The 26,119-nt window shown below is 37.9% G+C and overlaps 1 protein-coding gene across 1 annotated transcript; it reads left to right on the top strand.

Annotated features, from left to right (window-relative positions):
• Nucleotides 1-1,035: 1,035 nt before the first annotated feature.
• Nucleotides 1,036-14,261, top strand: cacng8a (calcium channel, voltage-dependent, gamma subunit 8a). The gene is made up of 5 exons (XM_042012635.1): nt 1,036-1,554; nt 5,602-5,853; nt 10,398-10,481; nt 12,102-12,242; nt 12,990-14,261. Exons 1-5 carry the CDS (start codon nt 1,524-1,526, stop codon nt 13,835-13,837), a joined length of 1,356 nt encoding a protein of 451 aa, XP_041868569.1. The 5' UTR covers nt 1,036-1,523; the 3' UTR covers nt 13,838-14,261.
• Nucleotides 14,262-26,119: the final 11,858 nt, after the last annotated feature.

The following is a 26,119-nucleotide window of genomic DNA, read 5'->3' as shown; positions in this document are numbered from 1 at the left end:
AAGATATGTGCTATTATTTGGCTTTGTAGGTTCTTGATATGGCTTCTTGCTCAGAAACAAATTGGGATCCCATGCTTTGCCACTGCAAATATCTCTTCTTTTTTCTTTTTTGTAAAACATGTTTTTTAAAAAATGCTAAACTTGACCCTGAGTCAGTGCCGCTGGGGTTTTTTTCTTCAGGAAAAATGTGGCTGAATGAATGTAAGTTTAAGCAGGAAAGCATCTGCACTACTGACATGCCCTTAAGCAAAGCATCAAATCCATACTTGATCTTCCAGCTTTGAAAAATCTGTATTGTGCATTTCAAAGCGTGAAGCAGTGCTAAGTGCTGGTGATGAAGCCATCACACCAACAGGAAGAAAGTTGGATAGATGAACCATGCTGAGACGCTGTGACCACTGCGCGAATGACTCATGAGTCTGTCATCTTATGAATCTTTACTCCTCATCTTCCATACACGGTCATGTATGTCAACTACATAAATGGGTGCTTTTCCATCCAGGATGTATAACATATCAGGCACCAGTGGAATTCACACACTTTTTTGAAAAAATATTTTTAATCTCAGCAAAATCCTCTCAGCTGTTACATCCATCCCTTTACTCCCCCAACACAGACACACACACACACACACACACATACATGCACACTCACCAGCTCCACCATAGACTTTGGAATCCACTGTTGCCATGGCGATGGACTAGAGCACGCTCTCTCGCATCGCCAGTTCTTTTCTTTTGCTTTATCTCTCTTTCTCTGTGGAGGCAAACCAGCTTCGCTCGTTTGACAGGGGGCTTGTTTTTGCCATTAGCATCAGGTTTTGCTTGTCTCTTTATTTCACTTTAAATAATATTTATAATAATAATATGTATGTATACATATAAATACATATATATATGTGTATATATAGAGAGAGAGAGAGAGAGAAAGAGAGAGAGAGAGAGAGAGAGAGAGAGAGAAAGAGAGAGAGAGGAGAGAACATGTTTATGTGGGAGATGTTTTGGTAGAGGAGCATCCCCCCGGTTTCAAGACCCATGTCACGTTTGTTAATCAAATTCCCCGCCCACCTCACCTCACCACTAATCTAATCTTTTCATCTCATTCTTCCAGGCTGAGCTCTCTTCCCTTCATCTATCCTGTCTTTTCTCTTCCGTCCCTATCTTTTCTGTCTTTTCTCTCAGTCTCTCTTCTACTCCCACCTCCTCACCACCAACTCTAGCTCGCCCCTGTCAGTTGCTAAGATGACTGCCGTGACAATTCAATGAGAGGAGAGGACGCAGAGTGAAGTGTCCACCACTTGCTGAGAAGGAGCGACGGAGTGCTCAAGGTAAAAAAAAAAAAAGAGAGAGAAGAAAAAAGAGGAGGTGAGAAGTGTTAAGAAGAGAGGAAGTGGCAGAGGAGCAAGGGAAGGGGAAGACGGTGAGAAAAGAGAAGGACAAACGGTGGATGGAGGCGGCTCGGACCGGGGATACGGAGAGCTCTTCAACAACGAAGAAGAACAGCAGCAGCAGGGGGGAGAGGACATGGAGACTAAAGGGAGAAACATGCCCCCAGGTAAGACACTCACGCAGGAATGTGCATGTGCTCTGACACACACAGCCAGTCGTCTACATATGTCGATTCTAATACGCTTGCATTCACACACATGACTCGTACTGTATGAATATGCAAGTTTAGGAATTAATTTTCAGGAACACAGTCATGCAGGAAACCACCCTTATGGACACATGGACAGGAACACCAAAGTACAGATGTGTACAGATATCTGAATTCAAAGGGCAAGGGCTTTTGATTAATATGCACAAGCATTGCTGTAACCAAACTAAATGTTTGGTCATATTTAGATCAGATATGACAAAAAGGAAAGAAATTTAATTTATGTTGTCCTTACGTGCATCAGTCTGACAGATTTCTCCTCTCATTTGTACAACACAAACCAGCCTTCGTCACTCATATTCCTTATATTCTTTCAAAACGTTAGCCAACCAGGATCAAGTAGGGTTGTGTCATCTCCTAATGTCGGCATGGACAATTTCATTTTTAGCCATAAAATATATTTTTATCATAATATTGGAATGTGAACAATACCATAAGAAACCAATTATTTAAATTGATTGTTGCTGCAACCTAAAGCATACCTGAAGTTTACCTGCCTGGTCTCTTTTTTTTACTTCTAGTATATTTGAAGTACTAATTGTACAAACAAAACTATATAAGGCTTTTTGGCAGATCCATGAAGCAACTCTGACAATCAGTTTAATTAAAATTGTGCAAAAATCTCCTTAACTAAATCATTTTAAACTGTGAAGACTTGTTAATTGTTACTGTTTTTAAATGGAGCTTTTTATGGTTCATGTGCCTCAGTGTGGAAGCCTGTTGCTGCTGTTTTGCTGTGTTGGTTTCTGTGGTTAACTTCAGAATAAAACAGGTTGGATAATAAAGAAAACTTTTTTTTTTCTAATTTACTGAAAATCCATGACACATGTTGATTTCATATTTTTTAAGGATAAAAGGTTGATGTACATGTTGTAAAGTTTTAAACACAGCCCTTGTTTGGTTTTATCAATGATGTATTTTGCAGTATACCCTAATAACCTAAAAAAAAAAATTCTACTCTTTTTTTTTTTTTGGTTCCCAAGCTGCACACACACAAAATAACAGAATTAATAAATACATTCTTTTACTATATATATTTCTTTATGGAACTGCGGATAGAAATTAGCAACCTGCTAAATCTGGCATATTTACAACAGTATTGTACATTCATTAATGTTGTTATTAACTATTAAAGAAGTTTTATGGGAAAAATGCAGAAATAAAGATTTGTAAGTACGTCACAAAATTCTTTTCAACATTTAGTCCCTAATAATAAGCATGTTTGAATTCACTGAATTGAATGAACAATTGTCTTTGGGATGTACCCTATGCATATTCAAACAGCCAGGTCACTTCCAGGGTCATACGTACCAATGTTGTTGTTATTTTGGGAGTTGTTACCATGGAAACACCCTGCAGGGCAGATGAATTGGCCAAAAAGTTCAAAAGCTCACAATGAGAGTCTTATTCTCTGTGCAATTGATTGCTTGCATCAACCTTTCATTTGGGATGGCATCAGTTAATATGGTTGCTCAGGGGTGTCACAACAGTAACTGAATTTTTATGCACTTTTATGCACTTGATTTCCAATTTCATTTGAATGGTTGACCCCTATTGTTTCCAACCACCCAACACACACTAAACATTGAGATATAGTCCTTCTTCAAAAGCTTGCACAATTTCTACAGTTGTTGTGCTCATCTTCATTCTTCTGCTTTTTTGTTCCCTTCCTGATTCTCTTCTTCTTCTCTGGTTTGGTTCTTTCCTTGGTTGCATGTCAGTTATTGTGCTCAGCACTGCCCCCCTGATTTCGGATGATATTGCTGCCTCTTTAATGTGTCACCGCTAGCTAAGCTCCCTGAAAACTGACTAAATTATGCACGTAACTGACACAGGAGATGGAGGAAACTGTCAGTCCGTTTGCATGTCTATCTTCTGTGCCAAGCAGAAGTGGGCCTTAACTTTACTTGAGAGGAGGAGTATCAACTAGATAGCGATATGCCTCAGCTACGTCCATGATGCCATCGCAGCACCTTCCTTAAAGTATATCCAAAACATGACTCAGAAACAAAGGAGGAGAATGGTGGTCATCCAACAGTGTATGTTCTTTCTTCTTGGCGGTGCTTCATAACGACATTGTAAATGGAGATTTAATCAACAAAAAGAAAACATTGCTCTAAACAAGGAGTCGTTCCTGCTTTGTTTTTATGCCAGGTCGCACGTGAAGTGACTTTTTTCCTCAAACAATCAACAGATTGCAGTGTGTCAAGCTCCACCCTTTTGGGTCGGTTCGGTCAGATTGTTACCCTAACAGAAGGGTTCCAACAAAGTAGGGCAGGTCGGGTTGGATATTAGGGTACCCTTCCCAATTTTCGTGAGTGGTAATGCAAAAAATTGCTCCTCGTCCCGTTCCAACCTGCCCTCATTGGAGGAAACGGGACTATAGATACTAGTGATGTTGCAGTCCAATCCAAAGCTAGACTGCCTCTGACTAAACCGAATATTCTGTAAAGGCATAGATTTGATTTTATTATTATTATTATTATTATTATTATTATTATTATTATTATTATAAATTGCAGGTGGCCCTACTGTAGTGTTATTTGCAGGATTTTATTATTATTTTTGTGTGTGTGTGTGTGTGTGTGTGTGTGTGTGTGTGTGTGTGTGTGTGTGTGTGTGTGTGTGTGTGTGTTTAGGTGGGGTCTGCATTTTGTTTGTAGATGGCTGCATGCTGCCATCATACGATGGGAAGACTTAACCCCATAAGCAGCTCCCACCAGTCACTTACAGTGGCCCAATGAGGGACAGTAGTTCTATTAATGCATGAATTTATTTGACTACTGAATACACCAATTACAGGTGACATGCAGAAATCAATCAATCAATCAATCAGTCAATCAATATGTATCTACAGAACACTTTTTTCATACAAAGAAATGTGATGCAAAGTGCTCCACATTAAAAAATGTAATGAAATACAAAATAAAAAAAAAAATAAATAAAAAAACAATACCTATCAAGACCCCCAGACCACAAACCCACAAGTCACACATAAACACAGCATATTTACATGCAGAAAAATATAAAAACACACACACACACAGAGACACCCACACATGTACATAAAACTATGTTTCAAAAGTAATGGTCACATGGCGTTATACGGAAAAAAGCTTCACATGCATAAATGAATATTTTTTTCTCACTTTATTTCCTATTATGCTATGATTAGTTCCTAGCTGCTTCTCAATAACCAGCTTAATGAAAACATCAAGAATCATGAAAGAATTTATTAAAACAGACCATTCAGACGAATAATGTGGGTAGGTAAAGGTGCAGGCAGTCCCAGCAGAACTCCCGCTGGTCTAAAGGTTACATCTATGTTACATAATACCCTTTCCAGACAACTTACTTAGTTAGAAGGTGCACTATTCTTCCTTTCCTTCCTTTATGTTATTCAAAAATAACATAAAAAAAATGTAGCAGTAAAAAGAAATATTTCATTTTGCATAAAAAGACTATTATAATACAAATATAGCACAATTTTACTAAAATGTGATGTTAAAAAAGTTAAATGGGTCAGTTCAAGTTTAATTCTGGCATTACTCTGGTATTTTACTGTAAATTTATTTATACTGTTAATATTGTTATACTATTTATATGTGTATATACATATGGTGTTGGCCTAGAGGTTAAAGAAGTGGACTTGGGCCTGAACGATCTAGATTCAATTTTCCAGACAGGTAATAAACTGAATTGTTTTATATGTGTTAGGGTCCTTCCTTAAATATTAAAAGAACTAAAATAAAACATAAGACCCTATGCAAAAATAAAGGTGCACACTAAAATTTTATTATGGAACTTCACAATTGTATTTTTCCTCTTGTTTTACAATATTCTTTTGCCCCAACTGCTGGAAAATTACAGTTTATGTGAAGCATAACTGAGCGCAGGTCAGATATATCTACCAGACTGATGGTTTTGTTGCCTTTTTTCTTCCAGACATCAGTTTCCTTCCCCGTCCAGCGATGGTTTGGTGTGAACGAGGCATCCAGGTGTTGCTGACCACCATGGGAGCTTTTGCCGCTTTTGCCCTCATGACAGTGGCCATTGGGACGGATTACTGGCTGTATGCCCGGGCCTTCATCTGCAATAGCACAGCTAACTCAACCCAGGAGGACTCCAACAATAAGGACAAGAAAGACCCCGGGGCTCTTACCCACTCCGGCCTCTGGAGGATCTGCTGCCTGGAAGGTACAGTTGGTGGAGTGTTTGAATACACATTTGCCTGTTTGTGTGTGTGTCATGCTGCAGACATAATAGTCCTCTAACTTTGTTTTACTGTTTAACCATTATGTATTTCTGATTTTGGACAGCTGCCTCATATTATTGCTGCAAAATTATGCTGATTCTGGTTGAGCTTTTCCATCTTGCTCGCCTTGAGATGCTACCAGCAATAAATTTGTGTTTTCTTACAATTATGCTAAAAGAAAAACTGATTATTTTTTCTTTTTTAAACAATTGAACTTAGTACAACTGATTTAAAAAAATGGATATAATTAGGGTAGATGGCAGTTTATACATTATGGTCTCTCAGCTCAAATATTCTGGGTGAAAAGCCTCTTATTGTTTCGTTCGTAGTTTGTGGCATGGCATACACTGCCAAAAAGACAAACAAAAAAACAACCTATCTATGATTGAGGGCGATAAAAAGTAAGCAAGAAGATCCACATGTAAGAAAAAAGAGAAAAATGCTTTAAAGTATAATGAGAAAAGCATGGTGCTGTCTGTGGGGCTGAAGAAGCAGGTGGACTTTTATTGTACCTTTTTCTTTTACCACTGTGTTATCACTCCTGCTGATAAATGATAAGTCATCTACAGCCTGTCTTGTAGCCTTGTCAGCTGTGGGAACAATTTGAAGTTTGTTCTAGCTCATTATTTAAGGTAGAATTTTAGTTTCAATTTTACTGATAACAGGATACCTTCAATTATTATAACCTCCATTGAGACAGAGATTGTGTTTTTGGTGGCACTGGTTTGTCTGTCTGTCTGTCTGACAGCCAACATAACACAAAAATGTTTGGATAGATTTTAGTTAAATTTTCAAGTAATGTCAAAACTTGAATATGGAACAAATTTGGGCGGAGATCCTGATCACTGCCTGGATCCAGCAATTTTTACCATTAGGAGATCAGAATATTTTTGACATTAGTACAGCTTCTTCACAGGCAAAACAAATAAATAAATAAATACAAGATGACATTATGGTAGATGTTAAAAACACTAACAGCTAACCCAGACTCCCATAATTAGAGAGAATGCAAATTTCTTCAGTAACTTCATGACTATTACAGCCATTTGCTGAGGGTATGTTTCCAGGGTCAAGTATTCTAAAGATGTGGGATCTATCATGATGATGGAATTAGTTTGAAGTACATAAGAGTGTTGGCATGCAGTTGATGACTGGGTGGGCTTTTTGGTCTTTTGAAATTTTTACTCAGGTGAATAACTTTGCGGAGGTCTGCGCTCTCCGAGTGCTTGTAGTTTTTTTTTTTTTTTTTTTTGCTTTTTTATTTGTTTTCTAGTTCCTGATCCTTTCAGATGTCATGCTTTTCTTGGCTGATTTTTTTGTTGTTGTTTTTTTTTACAAGTGCGTGTGTATTTGATATCTCATTTTATAATGTTAATACAAAAATGGCAACTGTAAACAAATAGACGTGTGTCAGTAGAGCAAGGATATAAAAATGCTTCATGTTGTCATTCGTTGCATATAACACCAGAATGGTGGTATGCAGTTTAGCAGTGGCATTGAGGAATATTTTTAGCCTCTTAAGTTCAGCACAGCATGTATACAGGGGGCACAGAATTATATGCCACATAGAAAAGTGGAGGAACAAAGACAGCATTTGTGTTTGAGAGAAAATGATAGATTTTCACAGACTACATCCAGATTCAAATATGTTTCCTTCTGATTCAGCTTTTGTCTACTATTTAATCAGAAATGGTTTCTGATACTTCTTTTTTTTAACATGCAAGTGCTTGACTGAATGATTGTGTTGCTCACTGTTTAATTTTGGTTTATGCCCTTTTTTCGTTCTTTTTTTTTTTTTTTTTTTAAATCAAAAATACAAATTTAGTTGGAGGTTTCCCTTAAACTTCGTCATCATCTCCTCAATTACAAGAATACATTTTATATTTGGGGTTTCATGTTACATGAATTAATGACTATTGGACTATTGGGTTTTAGGTCCCACTCAGTTTCTATGTACTGGTGTTTGGTCAGGAATATCAACCGCCTTTAATTAATATAATGTGGCTTGTAAGCAATGTGGAGAAAGTTGAAAACCCAAAATATTGTCCTAATACAAACCAAAGCAGTTACAAAGTGCCTAATTGTTGTCATTTTTGTTGTGTAATGCTAACCAAACAGTAAGAGACAGAATGTGATATTAAAAAAAAAAAAAACAAAACATAATGGTCTGACGTTAAACTCACAGCTGCAATGGTGTCAAATTAAAATGTCCCGAATCTTCAGTTAGTTTTAACAAGGACTAACTTCTAACTTCCAAATATAGATTTGTTTGATGGTTTATAGTGTGCATGCTGGGCTCTGGTGGAAGACAAGGCTGATGCTTAGGATACACATTGATGGAGGATTATGCTTATACATGTGCAGGATGCTTTGAACACCATTTATCTGGTCTCATTGTGTCTTGTTCAACTATTAATAAATTTCTAGCTAGGTTGAATTCAAACTACAGGCGTACCCTTTGAGCTGATATTTGACACAAAGGCCTGGATTTACTAAGCAGGGCTAATTACCATATCTTTTTTTTATTCACTTATTAACTTCCATTACATAGTATAAAAAACTGTTAATATAAACAATTAATATAAAAACATCCAGAAAACATCATGTTTTCCGGTTGTTGCCATGGTTCTTCTTTGTTTTTCCGGTTGTTGCTATGCTTCTTCTTCTTCGCTTTTGTTCAATCACGTTTGATGACGAAAGATTTCTGGCTCGGAGGGCTAGATTCTAGATCGGTTGTGGGACAAAATTGTTATGTGTGTGTTGTTCTGTGCTGAGATTATTGGAGCACACCACACACAGTATGATCAAAACTGTAATGCCTGATTTTTTATCTTTATGTGTGGGGTCTCTAACAGATAACAGAACTTCAGATATTGTAAAATCTTTATGTGTGTCTCAGCCTTTAGATGACTGTCCACCCCAAAGATATTAAAAGGCTATTGACCTCTTTCTCTTTTGGACAGATAATTTTCCATTGCCCATTAGAATAGCACCAATGAAATCTTGTACCATTAAAACTCAGCTGTGAACGTTATGGTGGGTCTCTTAAATCTAAACAGACATAAATGAAACAAGGTGCAGAAAGGAAAAGCTGCAAAAAGTTTAGGTCCACTTGAATCTGTGCCCCCTGAAGAAGCATCACTGCAGAGCAGACAGTGGCTCCATAAGCACTTATGCATAAGACTGGCATTTGAAAACTGAACGTAGTTGTTAAAACTTAGCACACTAAGCTTTTTCTTGATATGACATTTTCCTGTATCAAATGTCAGTGAGCCTCTGGTCAGTTTAAATGTCTATAGATGTGCTTTTAGAGTTGTGCAGTTATTTTAAGAATAAAATTTAAGCTGCGATTCCAACATTAAAACTAGATATTTAACTGCAGAAACTCGACTGATTTTCCGAGCATTTCATTAACTTATCTTTGCAAGAGGGTCAGACACAAATATCACTTTGTCAACAAATTTTAGATGCTAGCTTAACGGTTTGCCTTGTTGTTTACCGATACAGGGTTTGAACCAGGCACAAAGCAGTAATAAATCTGTTCCCAGTAAGCGTCCAGTCAAAGTAAGCAGAATCTAAACTAGTATGGAAAACACTGTCAGTTGCAAAAGAAATCATATTCAGGTGATCAGTTCTGGGGTTTGGACCAAAAACTACACATAACTACCACAAATCCCAATGCTCAGCATAATGCTTCCACAGAATTTATAAATTACTGTTTCATTTGAAGTGGCACTCTAAGAAATTCATTCTTGGGAGTTATTTCCAGCATGGTGAATTTATTTCTCCAGGCTAAACATGCTAACATAAGCATGAGGCATTGTTATTGTGTGCATGTTAGCATATTGTTTACTTGGTAGTCTTTAGCTCAAAGCACTACTGAATGTCATTTTATAGCTTGACTGTAAATAAGCAGCATTTATTTGTTATCAAATTTGTTCTTTTGAAAACAATTACACCTCAGGTCTGTCTTTTTCTTTTTTATTTTCCATAGTTTTAGTCTCTTCATCAGTTCATTAATATTGTCAATGCATCTCTGAAGATCCTTGATCCTTTCTCTCACAGCTTGTTTTAATTCCCTTGACTTATATCTCTCTTCCACCATATGCTTTACCCTCCCACTTCACTCTTTTTCACCCCCAAACCATCTTTAAATGCTCTTTCCAAAGGAGTTGGTATTTACCACATATGTTTGCACGTCCCTCCCCTTCACTGCCAGTCTTCCTAATCTTACTCTTATCACCCCCTTTTACCATTTTTTTTTCTTTCTTTCCCTCCCCTTCTCACTCTAATATCATGTTATACTCCACTGCCATTTTTTCAAAAACAAATTAAGACTGAGGGACGCCATGTGCATCAGTTTTTTGATTGTGTATTTTGTATAACAGAGACGTCAGAATGTTTGGCAAATTGGCAGGATCTTAAGTCGCAAAAAATGTTTCCTTGTAATTTATTTCTATGCTCTTCTTCTCCATGTTGTTTTCAGGCTTGAAGAGAGGTGTTTGTTCACAGATCAATCATTTCCCAGACGACGCAGACTATGACCAAGATGCTGCAGAGTATCTGCTGCGTGAGTAACATGCACAAAGTTACAAATACACAAACAATAAACAGAGAAATGTATAGTAATATTAGATAACAATTAAATGGCACACACACTTTCTGCACACTAAACAGCACACATACACAACACTCTTCATTACACAGAAGGGGAGGGTGGGCGGACATCAATGCATGGATGTCAGATTCTAGCAAAGTGTTCGTGAAGGTGTGTGTCTGTGCAGTGTGTGTGTGTGTGTGTGTGTGATGCCCAGGTGCATGAGGTTGGGAGTCTGGGGGTGTAGAGAAGGTTTTTTTTTTTTTCTTTTTTCACAGATGGATTGAAAGAACAGCCTTCACTAATGGATTATTTTCAGTGCAGTATTCAGGTTTCACATCATGCCTCTATTGTGACAGCAGTCATTTCTGACAGCCCTGAACCTTTTAGCTTAAAAAGATAAGAAAAGATAAGATTGTTGATTCCTCAATGCGGAAATTTACATGCCACAGCATGTATACGTCAGCAAAGTATATGTTATATATGTATGTTACATAAAGGTATTTCTGAAAAGGGGGCTGTGATGCTATCTTAGGTCCCTGTGTCTGCTTTGCTTTGAAACTCTGACTGAACAACAAAGCTACACTAAAGGCTGCAGAATCTGTTCTTACTGGAAACCCTATAGTTAAATGTTGTGCTATAGAGATGAATGCCACCCACACAGAACTTTTCTCCTTTAAATTAATGATAATAATAATAATAATAAAAACTTAAAAATCAATTGCTTGACATGTCTGACAAGAACTGCATTGAATTTGTTTATCAGAGGTTTATTTTTCCCTTTTTGAGGTAAACAATCTAAAGCAAACTGAAGTCACCTTGAAAATTTGAACACTGCCTTTTTGACTGTTTCCACCTGAGTTGGAGACCAATCCTCTGTAATTTCTTGCTGCTACTGCTGATGGTTTGCAGTGTCATCAGTATTTGTGAGGACATTGGAATAATGCAACCTTTGCAGAACATCTGGGCAGATGTGGCTACTGGCTGCCTGTTAATATAATTCTTTGACAATAAATTACTGGATGTGTTTTATTTTCTAGATTCTGACACAACAGAAAAGCAATTCTTTAGGTTTGATAAAGGCATTCCAGATACTAAAAAGACATTTTTTACTTAATATTACATAGGAAACTGTAGCAAATTTGCAACGTCAGGGGTAACCCAGCACAGCAACCACCACAACTCAGTAAGTTTTACACACACTTACTGGTGCACCAACACAACAGCCGTCTTTCCTTGCTCCCGGATCCTTCCTGTCCCAGGCTCCAGCATGCTACTGCAGATAAAGAGTTCAGGATTAGACATGCGTTGCATCTGTTACAATCTGCGTTACCTGCTGCTCCCTGCACCACCACCTCACTCTCCTTCTCACAGCTGAGCCAGGACCACTCCCCCATCGCAGAAACATTTAACCAGATGGCTGCCGTGCCATAGCAAAGTTGTAGTGTCGACCATAACAAGTTTCATTAACACCTTATCCCAGGGGTTCCACATGCTATTAAATCAAACTGTGTTGAACCTCAAGAAAATGTGTTGGCTTGACTACTGAGAAAAGTGCAGCTAAAAGGACAATGTGTTTGCAATCATGTGCAGGTGTGGTTAGAGCTTCCAGCATCTTCCCCATCCTTAGTGCCATATTGCTTCTCCTGGGTGGAGTGTGCGTTGCCTCCAGCGGCTTTTACAAGAGCAAAAGGAACATTATTCTTGGTGGAGGGATACTTTTTGTAGCAGCAGGTAAGTGTACAGGTGTGCTATATTTTTTGCAGAGAAATGTGCTTTTTCAAGTTCAGTCTCTACATGTGCTTTAGTATTTCAACTTTAGCAGGTGTTGTTATCCAAAACACATACTTTTGCCCTTCTAATTTATTCCCTTTTGTGCCTTTTTTCATGGTCTCTTTCTTTTTCTTTTGTCAAATAAGTATGCAATATCACTTCAATAAGAAGAGATTAAACAATAAACAAAACATAGTGTTGCCCAAATGTTTAATACAAATGTTGGACAATTACACTCTGATAGAGCATCATGCTAGAAGATTGTATGAAGGTAACAGGAGAGGAGGTGGATTTTCTGAGACAGTTAGGAGAGAGAATGACATAAGAGAAGTGAGTTATGAAGGGATGGGTGACAGACTGGCTTGAAAAGTAGCAGGCAAAAAGAATACTCGACCAGTGCAGTGATGGCAGAATTAAGAATGAGGTGGTTTGACAAGGTGGGAAAACAAAAGTGACTAACAGTAGCTGAGGGAAAGCCTAAACACCTAGAATAAGAGCAGACATGAGTGAACAGATCTTTCTTACTGAACTTATAGCAGCTTCATTTTGTGCTGCACAATTTGCAAAATGACTTTATTATTGACTTATTACATAGTACAAGCCTCTTATTTATAATTGGATGCACTTCAGTCTCTGCCTGCAAAACTATTTGTGAATCTGCAGGTTGGTTTATATAAGAGGAGCAATTAAACGTGTATATCTCCCCAGGCCTCAGCAACATCATCGGAGTGATTGTGTACATCTCAGCAGCACTGAGCGACATCTCCCCAAAGAAAGATGAGGATAAGAAGTGGCATTACTCTTATGGCTGGTCATTCTACTTTGGCGGCCTGTCCTTTATCCTGGCTGAAATGGTAGGCGTCTTGGCGGTTAACATCTACATAGAGAAGAACAAAGAGCTGCGCTGCCGCTCTCGCACCGACCTCTTCAAGAGCACCACTCACGCCATGCTCCGTCTGCCCAGCTATCGTTTTAGACGGCGCTCTCGTTCCAGCTCACGCTCCACCGACCCGCCTCGTTCGCAGGAGAACTCGCCCGTCGGAGCTTCTAAGACCTTCACCCTGCCACCATCTGCCCCGCCATTCTCTGTGGCCACTCTGCCCAACCCACACCACACCAGCAGTGGAGGGAGCGGCGGGGGCGGTGACATCTCCATGTACACCCTGTCAAGGGACTCCAAGCTGGGCAGCCTTGGAGGAGGCGCCCCTCCGCTCTACGGCACAGTGGACCGAGCCACGCTCTACCAGCTCCACAACTACTTCCCAAAAGATTCGAGTGGCAGCGGGGGTGGAGCAGGTGGAGGTGCAGTGATAAGCAGCGGTACACTCCCATCCCTCTCTAAGTCCAACTTAGCAGCGGCAGCGGCAGCTGTAGCCCAGAATGCAGCACCGCTTAATACGTCCACATCCGCTGCTGCACCTGCCCAGGCAGCCCCTATATCCACAGCTACTATGGAGAGGGACAGGGGAAACGTGGGAACCCTGGACCGACTGACAGCCAAAAGAGACAGGGATAGCAACTCAGATACGCTTAACAGGAAAACTACGCCAGTTTAAAATTAACCTCAAAGAGTAGGGGTTGAGGGCAAAGGGAAGATAATGGGAGGGGGAACAGTAGGGCTGAAATGTGTAGGAAACATCTCAACAGTAATGTTAATGTCATTGAGCCTGGGGTATCTCGCAGCCATAGATACAACTATTATCATAAACAGTCATGAAACACCCAATGCCATGTGCAAGTACTTTACCTCTGCCTTAAACACTTGTTTGTGTGCTTTGATTGTGCAGCGATGGAATCAGTGTATTAGAAAATTTTTACGTTTACATTTTGGTTTCTGAGTCTCCGTTCGAATGACATGTTAAACAAAAATCATACTTTGCTATGTGTAGATATCTGTTTTGAACCTAAATTCTGAGGCATATTTTCTTTCTTCCAAACACAAAATCCTTATTTTGAGACATTCTTTAACAGTCAACACACACAACAAAAAAATGTGCACAGATGTATGAGCTACAGCTGTGTCAAATTTCCGTTTAAAGAAGCAGAATGACACAATATCCAGTACCGAGCTGGCCACCAATTCAAGATGACAGTAGTTACTTAACCTCTGGTCTACAGAGATTGACCCCAGCCATATGTAACCTAACAGCACACACACGGGAGGATGCTGCCACACTGTGAGCCCATTTATTTCTGTGTTAGGAGTAATTACGATGACAGATGGGCTTTCAGCACAGTCCAAGAGAAAGAAGGAGATATACAGTACCTCGGCTCTTCACTTTGAGCGTCTCCATTAAACCACTGCCAGGTGTTACTGTTGAGTTAGATACCACAGCATGATGCGCAACTTTATCCCGAGTCTTTAATTTTGTACTCAGAGAAATATTCTTTGTTTTATTTTTTTGTTTGTTTGTTTTTTTTCTCTCTCTTTCAAGTCAACTCAGTACATTAATAGTAGCATCTTGCTATATAGTTAGGCTTATGATTTTAGCAGGGTTTAGCCACTACATCCCTTCATTAAAGGTAAAAGCAGTGAAAATTAATTACCGATCACAACAAAATCAGCTGCATTTTAACTTCCTGCTCATCCATTATAGTCACTGTGTGCCAGGAAGCTGCACAGTCTATCAAAGTACTTGTATAGAGGATCTGTGCTGCACCCACTGTGGCATTTAATTACTTAAAAAAGAAGGATATTGGGGGTTGTATGACTGCTTATGATGATGATTAAATACTGAAGGCTCCAAGGCAGCATCTATTGAGTGTTCCTGCTAAGGGCTGAAAATAAATAAGAAACAGGGTAGGGGTTGAAATCAGTTTACACTCAGGGGGTGGAGTTTTAGTTAAAGTCCTTAAAAAACCTTAAAAGAAATTAAATCACACATTGATCTAGAGTGAAATATCAATCTTACTCTTCAAAGTATGTAATTTAGTTTTTAAAACAATGAAAAGCACATTAGAGATTATTCAGAATATTGGTATTTAGAGAAGATTTCTAAATAAAAAACAATTACTACTTTGAGTGAAGCATATTTTGAAACATTATCCGAGATATTCCAAATAGAATAATTCTCCAAATTATATTCTATATAACATGTTGAACCAAAACTCTTGGAGTTGAAATATCTGATAATGGGACTGATGAATCAAACACTGAATGCACTTCTGAAAATGAATTCAACCCAAGCATCTGGTTGACGAGGTGGAGGAGGAGGGGGAAAGAGATACTGCCCCTTGTCCCCCTGTTCTTCTGTTAGCTATAACTAAATACTGTTTCACAAAATAGAATAACAAATGTATTATGAAGTATACTATTGACCCATTCATCTAAATACAAGCACATAACGTCTGTAAATGCTAATCTTTAAGTTGTTTTTTTCGTTCTGAGTGATTGATTATCATCTCTAGGTTACATGAGATTGTATCTACTTGAGTATTAATATCATGTTGCTGGTGTTTCTTATGATCATAATGTTTATTGCAGGGTATTTTTTTTTTTTTTTTTTCATTTTTGTAAGTTTTATATTCTTTTTCATTTCCTTTTTTTTGCTCAGTGGTGTCATGTGGAAAGCATGTGCACAGAAGTGAGAGGGTGTTAATGTGTAAAGTTGTTTTTATTTCATCTTCATTGTTGTATTTGCATCCATTTGCACCAGGACAGTTGACTGAGCATGCATGTTCTGTTTCAGCAACGACCTGCTTCACCCTCACGCAAGCATTAAAAGCTGGGACTAGAACCTGCCTAGTTTAAACCTTAACTGTCTGGCTTGTTTCTGAGCAGCTCCCCTAAAACAACTGGGGATCATGTGCCTTGCTCGAGGGCACATCAGTATTTGTTGAATATATGTAAGTGTTTTTCTTATTTTTTTCTGATTGTTCCACTCATTCTAAAGAGATAAATGGGCATCTTTCTGATACACTTTATTCCCAGTGTCACTGTTATTTTTCTTTCTTTTTTAGTTTTTACAGTAATTATATTAATGCCCTTTGTTTTATTCTGATTTCATGTAATTATTCTTTTTTAATACATTACTTTTTCTTTTTCTTGTTGTATATACTTTTTAGTTTTTACTTTTTTTCAGTATTTTTGGATCCTCTCTTATTTCTTATATTCCTTCTTGTTTTTTTCTATAATAGGTTTGTCCTCATTTCCTTGAAGGAACTGCATTAGTGTTTTACACATAACCAACGTAGCCTAATAATCAGTGTTTTTTAATGTTCTAACTAGTGTACAACTGTAGGTGATAGACTTTATATTATATTTATTTTGGTGGTGGTATGTATAGATATTCCTAATGTTATATTGTTTCAGAGCTCTTACACCTGTAACTTGGGGCTATAAAGGCTTCAGGCCTACCTGTGACACATGATCGGTAGCCTTAGTGCTGGCAAAATGAGATACACGTGGCCTTTGCCGGCAGTCTCAGTGTTTTGTTTTGTTTTTTTTAGTATTAGACATAATTTACAATAAAGTGCATCAGCTTCTGTGTTATAAAATGCATGTATTGTTATATCACTAAATAAACATTGGCATTTTTTCTAAACTTGGAATAAAAGTAGGTAAAGAACTAGTATTTTATTATTTTAGATTTGCCCTAGCATTGTAAAAGCCATCCTCAGTTATTTTCCCAACACTTATGCTACCGACTCAAGTCAAGTCTGAAACTCTTCAGATGTAAAACTAGTGAATTTCCATTCAGCAGACCGATACATGTAAAGGACAATAATGATAAAGGGAAGCAATACAATACTGTACATTGATCCTCACTGGAAAAAATAATAAAATAAAAAAATAAAATAAATAGAGGGTATATATGAAAATATAAATATATCAATACATCCAATAAAGTTCTCTATGAAAAACTGGTTGAGTCATGTCTGTTCTTGATTGCCAATATGATTCATATGACCAACACGAGCAAGCTACATGATTAAAACCCCTGACAGGTGAAGTGAGTAACACATTTCATTTTGTTAAAATGCAATGTTGGGGAAAAACCTGCATCATGAAATTTACATGGATGAATTTGTCTACTCAGTATTAAGCAATTTGTCACAATTTCATGGCTGTTTATATATTAAAATGACTATTTCCCAGACATTTTCAGCTCTAAAGATGGAAAATACCCAGACTTCGCCATCTGTGCATTTGGTCCAACTTTTGTTTCTTAAGAGCATCCTGAGATGCATCAAAGGAAAACAATTTGCAGGGCACAGCAGGTGTGTGCAGTATTCATGGAACGAAGCTCTCAATGCATTTTGGGCCCACTGGGCGTTGATTAAATCATTTCCAGATAAGTCAAAACACTTCAGAAAAACTTTCTATATATGTACTGGTGTGCTTATGAGGAGGCCAACATTGCACTTTTAGGACTATTTTGTGTGCTTTTGCTTGCAAAACAACAAAAAACAAAGAACTTGCTGGCACAAAATTGAGTTAAATATTGTATAAGGTTGGTTGAATCAACTATGGCTGCTTGTGGACATGATACACTTGTGCATACTGTTTAGAAAATTGTTTCACACATTTAATTTAATTTAAAAAGGTTTCAGTGAACTGAATAGTTCTTTCCTCTATGTGCTATGATTGCTGCTGAGGACTGCTACAGAATACAAATTGGTCATTCATACAAATAAAAAAATAGACAGATGGCTAGATGAATAGATAGATTAACAGCAGGAGAATAAAAAATTAAGCAGTGCAGACTATGACAGGTAGTAATGAAGCTGTTGCACTTTCTTAATAAAGCCGACACAACATTCTCTCTTGAGAAAAAAGACAGGGGAAGAGTGTAAGCCCCGGGGAAATGTGCCTTTTTTTTCTGCTGACAATAAATCTGCTGGCAGAGCACATCAGAAACTTTGAAGCATTTGGTTGAAGTCACAAGAAAATGGGATTTGATGTCGAAGTTTTAATTGGTTGGCCTCTATTATTCTGACACCACAGAGTCATATTTGAAACACAATATTTCTGCAATGAAGCAAAGACATAAGAGACCTAGCATTTTTGTGGATCACTGAATTTAGAAATTCTTTATACAAAAGCACATTGTCTTTTTCTTTTATTTTGGATTTTCTTTGATTATGACAGTTACAGCTGCAATAAAGAAACTGAACATCACAGAACAGGTCATGAGCCATGCAGCCGATTCATTTAAATAATGTCAGAGTGTTAGTGACTTTACAGGAACACCTCCTCTGGGAGTTACAAGCTTGTCTCGTTGAGTAAAGCAGACAATTTATCTCCTTAACAGACATGTCACTGCATTTCTTTCAACACATCATTTATACACTGTTCATCAGCCTTTGGTGGAACATGAGGTTTGGTTATAGGAAAAAACCAGGCTAAGGGTTGGAAATCTTTTAGAGGCATTAATGACTTTTGACACATAGTGATCTGAGCAGTTTGTATAGAGAATTATAAATATTTGGATCCAAGATTTAAAAAAAAAAGATTCCATCATAGTGATTCCGTCAAAATAATTTGAGGAAGACAAAAGGTAGTTGGGTTTAGACTGAACTGGTTACATGGCTGTGATCAGGGTTAAAGTTACTGTCCCACTTACCTTACTTACACTAAGGGAATCAGAGATAACAACAAAAGGAAAATAAAGTCCGTTGGGAGTTTCCAAGCTTTTCATGTATTTTCTTCCCTCAAGAGACAACATAGCATATGTCTATGCTGTGGAGTGTTTCTCAGCAGCCAGCTCAATTATACTGCAATGAAAGTGTAGCACAATATAAAGCTGTTAAACTACTGCATCATTACTCCCAACACGAACTTTTATTCCTCACAATTGTGCTTTTTTCATTTAGCCAATTTTGTTGTTTTATAAATAATTGAAAAAAAACTGGATGATAAAAACAAATAAAATTGGCACAAAAAGTAAGGAAATTACTTTAAATAATACAAGTTGGTGTTGTATTGTACATTGTTGAAAAACCTGATTAGTCACAACAAGGTAAAGCTTGTAAGGATCATGCTCATGTGGATTAATTAGTCACCTTTGCAATGACATCGGAATGCTGCCAGGTGTGTCAGTCACAGATGTATGACTGGTATCTGATTTGCATTTAATGTATAAGACAAATATATCAAAATGACATTCTCGAGCCAGTGGTATGACATATCTCCTGATTCTGGAGCTTAACACCATCATCAAGACACCATCTCCCACGTACCCAGGATAATCACAGAGAATAACCTGCTGTAAGTACGGACCTCAACCTAACTGAACACTTGTAGGATCCGCTTGGTTGTGCTGTTTGTGCTATAGTTACCAACACAACTACACTGGTTGAACTTCATCAAACAATGAAAGTGACCAGGCTGTTGACCAGCACGAGAAAGAGGCTTCCAAGCTGTTGTGTTTTTTACTTTAATTTGTTTTTGTTTTTTTGTTTTTTTTTTTTTGTTTTTTTTTGTTTTTTACTTGCTGGTTAGGTTTATGCAACTCAGTTTCTGGCTTAATCCCCCCCCCATTATAACTTTTTAACCTTTTAACTTTTATATGTTCATAATTTTTTTATGTGTTACAACTATACCTGAAATTCCCTTGCTGGAGGATTCATGAACATATATGCAAAACTGGCTATCAATGATGTCTTTCATCTACAGCAGGGCTCTTTAACTCACCACCATCTTGCAGATTCTAAATGTTTCCCTGGCTCAACATAACTGTTTAAAATGAAATTAACTCAACAGCTTGTGAAGTTCAGCACAATGACCAGTTAATTTTAGTCAAGTGTGTTGAAGCAGGAAAACATCTAAAACCTTCAGGTCTGTAGCCCTTGAGGACTAGACTTGAATAGCCCTGATTTGTAGTCTCAGAACGATGAGGTTAAATAGCCCGCATGTTCCACATGGAACATTTGTGTGGTATCGCAGTTAATAATTTGTTACTAGTATACCTACTTTGATATGGCTCGTAGTTATACTCCCTGTAGAGGTGGTCCACTCATTCTAAAGAAACAAAAACCGGAGTTCACGCTACCATTCCTATAAAGTAGTGGAGACAAAAGATGAAAGTGACAGTGACGGCTCTGGACAGGACTCTTTCACAGTGAACAGCATCAAAAGTAGACAAGAGCAACTTTACAAATTAGTGGGTTGGAGCACATGGCACCCGCAAAAAATAGACCCCTACACTGTGGATCTAAAACTCAGTGAAAGAGATGTAACCTTTGAAATTCACACTGGATGCTACCTTATAGTCATGAGTCAAGAAACATTTAAAGAAGCACAGAGACACACCAAACTCCCTAGTCTGAGGCCCATCAAAATTAAACTGGAAACTTACACAGGGGATCATGTTGAAGTGATTGGTGCCACACTAGTCAGAGTACTAACGTGGCCAGGAAGTGCAAAACAATATTACATCCAGTGAAACACTTTTACATTTTTGTGATACATATTTACATTCAGTGAAACATCTGGATCTCAGATTTTGGTCTAACACCTATCTTTGAAATTGTGTTTTGGTAAACTTGTAAAATTGTTTCACTCGATGTAATATTGTTTAGCACTTCTTGGTCACCATAGAGTAAAATACCAGCAGCAAACAAAAAAATTGCCCCTGATCAAGGTCGAAGGTGATGGGCTCAGCTTGCTGGGGCAAGGCTGACTGAAGGACATGTTCCTTTTGCCATGCGAGCAAAAGTAGATGAAGAAATAGACTGACTACAGGGAGAAAATATAATCTCGGCAGTAAAAGATGTGGAATGGGCGGCACCAGTTGTGCCCATTCAGAAGCCTACAGGGACAGAAAGACTGTGCAGAGACTTCATGCATACCGTAAATACAGTGGCTTTCCTGGAACAGTATCCAATACCTAGAGTGGAGGACCTGTTCACAGCTCTTTCAGGAGGAAAGCAGTTCTCAAAACTCGTCACGCTCACCAGAAAATACTCCTGGATGAGGAATCCAAAAAGAATGTGACAGTGAACACGCACAAAGGCTATTCAGGTACAACAGGCTGCCTTTTGGAGTAGCATCTGCACCAGCCATATTTCTGTGGAAGGCCTTTTGATAGAGATACCTGTGGTGGTTGTGTATTTAGATTTGGTAAGTGGGGAGGATGAGGCAGACCACCTGAAAAACGTAGCCGAGGTGTTGAGCAGGTTGGAGGAGGCTGACCTGCGGCTGAAAAGAAGCAAGTACTTGGCTTTGTTAAACTATTACAACAAATTCCTTTCCAATCTGGCAACCCTATTGGCCCACCATACATGAACTTTTGAGACAGAATGTAAACTGGGTGTGGTACAAGAAACAAGAAGCATTTTCCAAAAAATCGAGCGTTACTTCTCTCATGTGATGCGTCACCATGCAGTGTGGTAGCTGTACTGTCATACAGGATGGACAATGGTAGTGAGAAACCGCTGGGGTTTATGTCACGCCCATTCTCACCTGCTGAAAAGAGGTACTCTCAGCTGGACAAAGAAGGCTTATTTGTATGGTCGAGTTTTCACTATCTATACAGACATAAGCCACTAATTTCTCTTTCAACATGAAGAAGCCTATACCTCAGATGGGCTCACCAAGAGTGCAAAGATAGGCTGTGACATTGAGCACTTGTGAGTACAGCATAGCGTACAAGCCAGGCAAACACCATGCAAATGCTAATGTGCTGAGCAGATTGCCTGTGCAAGAAACAACACCTGAAAAGGTTGGCCAAACAAGTATTGATGATGGATGTACTGGATGACATGCTAGTTGCCACCGCACAAATCAAACGTTGGACAACTAAGGACACAATTTTGTCCCAAATTCATTAACACACTTTAAAGGGCTGACCTGTACAAACAGATGCCTGTTTCAAGCCATATCAACAAAAACACGGTGTAAGGGATGCAGTCAGAATAGTCATCCCCACCAAAGGCAGAGACAAAATACTGAAGCTTCTGCACCAGCATCATATGAGCATCTCAAAGATGTAAGGCCTGGCAAGGTCATATATATGGCGGCCAGGTATGGATGAGAACACTGAAAGGGAAGTGCAGTCGTGTTAAGAATGTCAAACATACCACAAGTCACCACACCACCATTACACCCTTGGGAATGGTCATAGTCACTGTGGTCCTGGATCCATGTAGACTTTGCAGGGGCTTACCCTATCAGGTACTTACTTAGAGCTGGAACATATCGCTACATAGTGCTTTGCAACAGCTGATTACTTGTTTAAGCATTCTACTGCCACATGAAGGTATTGGTAACAGTATACAACAATTTGAAACATACATGCCTCATAGTTTGGTTTTTCAAGTTCCTGGTTTCTGCTCTGAAAATGGGAAAGAGCTCCTTAGCTTTTGTGGAGAAAGTACATGTGAGAGTAAAATTCAGCTTTTAGCCAAGAGCTGTCTGGGAGCTTGGTTGCTGCAGACAGTCACTAAACTAGCTCTTAGATGAGCCATGAGTCAAGAGCTCACTTGTGGTGGCTCAGTTGATTCTCTGTCACCTCTTGATTCAAGGCTAGCTAACAATGCTTTAATATGATAGAAAGTAAATATATTACTGTTCTTATCTTTTCATGTGCATGCAACTTTGTACAGTGAAGCTTATATTGTGGAAAAACACTGAAAGGTACAATTCTATAGAAAACCTGAATTGTTTTGCAGGATGATTAACTGATGGTTTGAGACATAGAGCTTAGGCACTAAATGTGCTTGGTTAGACATTCAAAAGATTGTGATTTTATCCAAAATTCATTCTTTCACAACTGTGTTATGTTAGAGCAAATCTTTCTGTTGGTTACATGCATGCCTGTGTGATGTTGCATATTTTGGAATATTCATTTACCATGTAGTTGCAGTTTTAACAATAAACCCGTCGGGTGTTTTTGTAGGAGAGAAATTCTCAACAATCAAAGCTCAATACAATATAATAATTTATATACACTTGGATCTCCCTTGGTGCACCTAGATGTTATGCTTGGATATGGCTGCAGCAATAAACAGTGTTGTCTTCCAGACAATAAAAGCCAATGCCTTGTGTCCTTTTTCATGAGTCAACAGGAGTATGACAACTGAGTAGACATTTTACATTTTAATTTCCTCTCCTTGTTCAGTCTGAAACTTTGCCCAACTGTCTCTCTTTCCAAGGCTCTTTGGTGGTGAAAAGTGTGTGTCTGCAGTCACAGATAACAGCTTCAGGCACACTGACAGATATCCATATGGCAGTGGGGGGATCTGTCACTCCCTAGTCCTCAAATCCTGCCTCAATTGGAATAAAATCCAAAAACAAACCTGGGCAATATTCAAGAAATCTAAAAAATAAATAAATAAATAAATGTAAAAAAAAAAAAAACACCAAACAAGGTGAGTTGCAAAGAGTTATAACAAACACCTGCAAAAAGAGAGATTTTAATTCTCTGCAAGGCCATTAATATTGTTTTATCTAAAACTAAAGTGATAGGGTTTCATATATGAATAAAAACTTGCAAAGTTAGCCCAGTGCAGATTAAGCTCGTCAGGGCTGTATGCACTTTCCTCCCTATATGATAGCTGTATATTTTACACCAAAGCTCAATGTTCAAGAAATCTTTATTATCCCATAAGGATAATTTGCTTTGCAGCAAGCAGTAAAAACAATCATTCCGTCTACAATCACACAAAAATATTTATTATTTAAAAAAAATACTTGTCATCCCAGTGGACCAGCTTTATTGCTTCATTCGCAATGCTAACAAGAGAGACGTTTGGAGGACTCTTCCAAGAGTTGATACACATTTCTTTTGTTTTGTTTATGTTAATGTTAATGTTAACAACAACCAGCAATTATGTATTTGTCAGAGATGGATGGAGGAAGAAAATAAAGAAAATGAAAATGGGAAGTGGTTGCCCTTTGGGTACAGAGATGGGTTTGGGTCAGGAGAACCACTGTGGGCCCCTGAGTAAGGCCCTCAACCCCTGAACTGCTGCTCCCATGGGTGCCGATATATGACAGCCCATCCACTCGAGATGGGCAAAATGCAGAACCTTATTTCCCAATTGGGATGAATAAAGTGAATTTATAAAGGCAAAATAAACTGCAGCATATGCAAGTAATGTAGTAATGATCTTTGGTGGAAAAACCAAAAAAGCATTAGAAAACAGTTCCAGGCTGCACAACATAAAAAGAAATTTAAGATTTAAGAGTAAAGACGCATCCAAAAAGGATGATAACAAACAGGATTTGGTCCTGCACAGCTTGTGTAAATACACTCACTTCTGGAGGGAACAGGAAGTGCAGCACTACACATAGGTTCTATAAAAAAAGTAACATTTAACTGAAAAAACTGAATGGTGTATTTTCTTTGTAAAGATTGAAACATAAAGCTGACAATTATACAGTGGATCCATCAGCCCAAGCGATTATTTATCTTCTATTTTACTGTCTCCCTTATTTCCTCAAAGCCATGTCAGAAAAATCACACAGTACAAACACAAAGGGCTAATATTACATTTCAGTCAACAGCATGATTTTGTATTGTTTAACTTTAAGTCATTATCTGACACACACACACAGGCTTCATCATTATTTGATTATTTTATCCCCTTTTTGTATCTCAAATAAGAAATAAAATAAAATTTAATCATTTTTATTATAAGATGTGCTTCTTTCTGAGTGACCTTCAGTCACAGGTTTTTAATAAATGGTCTTGATTTAATTTCAGTAACAGAATGAGTGAGGATGTTAAGACCAGAGATTAGCTATATTCATGAGAATAATCTTTTGTCTTTATATTTTAAATGAGAAGCAATTGACTGCTGTGACCCTCTGAAGTTTTAAAAGACTGAGTCACCATTCTGGGATAAGTGTACATTTCAGAGGCCAAACTTTTGAAGAACAAAGGAAAAGAGTGTTTTTTTGTTTGTTTTTTTGTTTGTTTGATTGATTGTTTTTTTTTCCAGTTTTGTGATGCTAATGTATTAATTATCTGAGTAATTTAATTTACCCACAATGGAACACGGTTCTTTCATAATATACTTTGTGATCAATCAAAACTTTATTTTCAAATCAAACTTTATTTATAAAGCGTTTTTTTTATGCTGAAGGCAACACGAAGTACTTTACATGATTAATAAAAATTAACAAGCCTTTACACACATCAAAATAGATAACAAAGCAATAAAAATAAAAACAAATAAAAAAAAAAAAACAAAATACTTATTAAAGTCTTTCAGACACAGTCGCACGCACACACATGTATACACACAAACAAAACAGTACCTCCTGCCCCCCTTCTGTACAAACATGACTACCTAATTTCTGTTTCCAAACTGAATGTAGGTATAAAACACTAAAAGTCATAAACATTTGGCTTGATGTTGCTGTTAGAAAAAACAATATCAAGGGGATTCAATCACACCAGAAGCCAGTCCCTCCCATGTCCACAGAGGCCACTACCCAGGCTGGGGCTTACACCACAGCCATAAAGCTGCAGTGCAGGGCCCGATCCATCAAGACCGGGGTGATCACCAAGGCAACAACCCCCAGACCAAGCAGGCAAAACCCCCAGCATGAAGGATCCCCATTAAGAAAACACTGAAGCTAAAACAAATATTTAATAACCTTAACAAACAATATGGACAACTAAGAATAAATAAATACATAAATAAATAAATAAAGTTGAGTAAAATTAAAGTAAAAAATTGTTGAAAAAAAAAATTTAAAAACACATTAAGATCAAATAAAATTAAATTAAAAGCTAAGCTAAAAAGGTAGGTCTTAAGCATCCTTTTAAATACATCAACAGTCTCTGCAGCCCTGAGATTCTCTGGTAGGCTGTTCCACAGACGAGGGCCATAATAATGGAAAGAGGCCTCACCATATGTCTTGGTCCTCACCCTTGGAACAACTA

The sequence above is a fragment of the Melanotaenia boesemani genome, chromosome 17, assembly GCF_017639745.1.
Source record: "Melanotaenia boesemani isolate fMelBoe1 chromosome 17, fMelBoe1.pri, whole genome shotgun sequence".
Taxonomy (NCBI): domain Eukaryota; kingdom Metazoa; phylum Chordata; class Actinopteri; order Atheriniformes; family Melanotaeniidae; genus Melanotaenia; species Melanotaenia boesemani.
The sequence above is the reverse complement of the archived record's forward strand: the minus strand, read 5'-3'. Positions and strand labels throughout refer to the sequence as shown.

Excerpts from the sequence above, each read along its gene's own strand:
- cacng8a (XM_042012635.1), top strand. The coding sequence starts at position 1,524 with ATGGAGACTAAAGGGAGAAACATGCCCCCAG. Across the intron at positions 1,555-5,601 it reads AGGGAGAAACATGCCCCCAG|ACATCAGTTTCCTTCCCCGT; the intron begins GTAAGACACTCA and ends TTTTTCTTCCAG. Across the intron at positions 12,243-12,989 it reads GATACTTTTTGTAGCAGCAG|GCCTCAGCAACATCATCGGA; the intron begins GTAAGTGTACAG and ends ATATCTCCCCAG.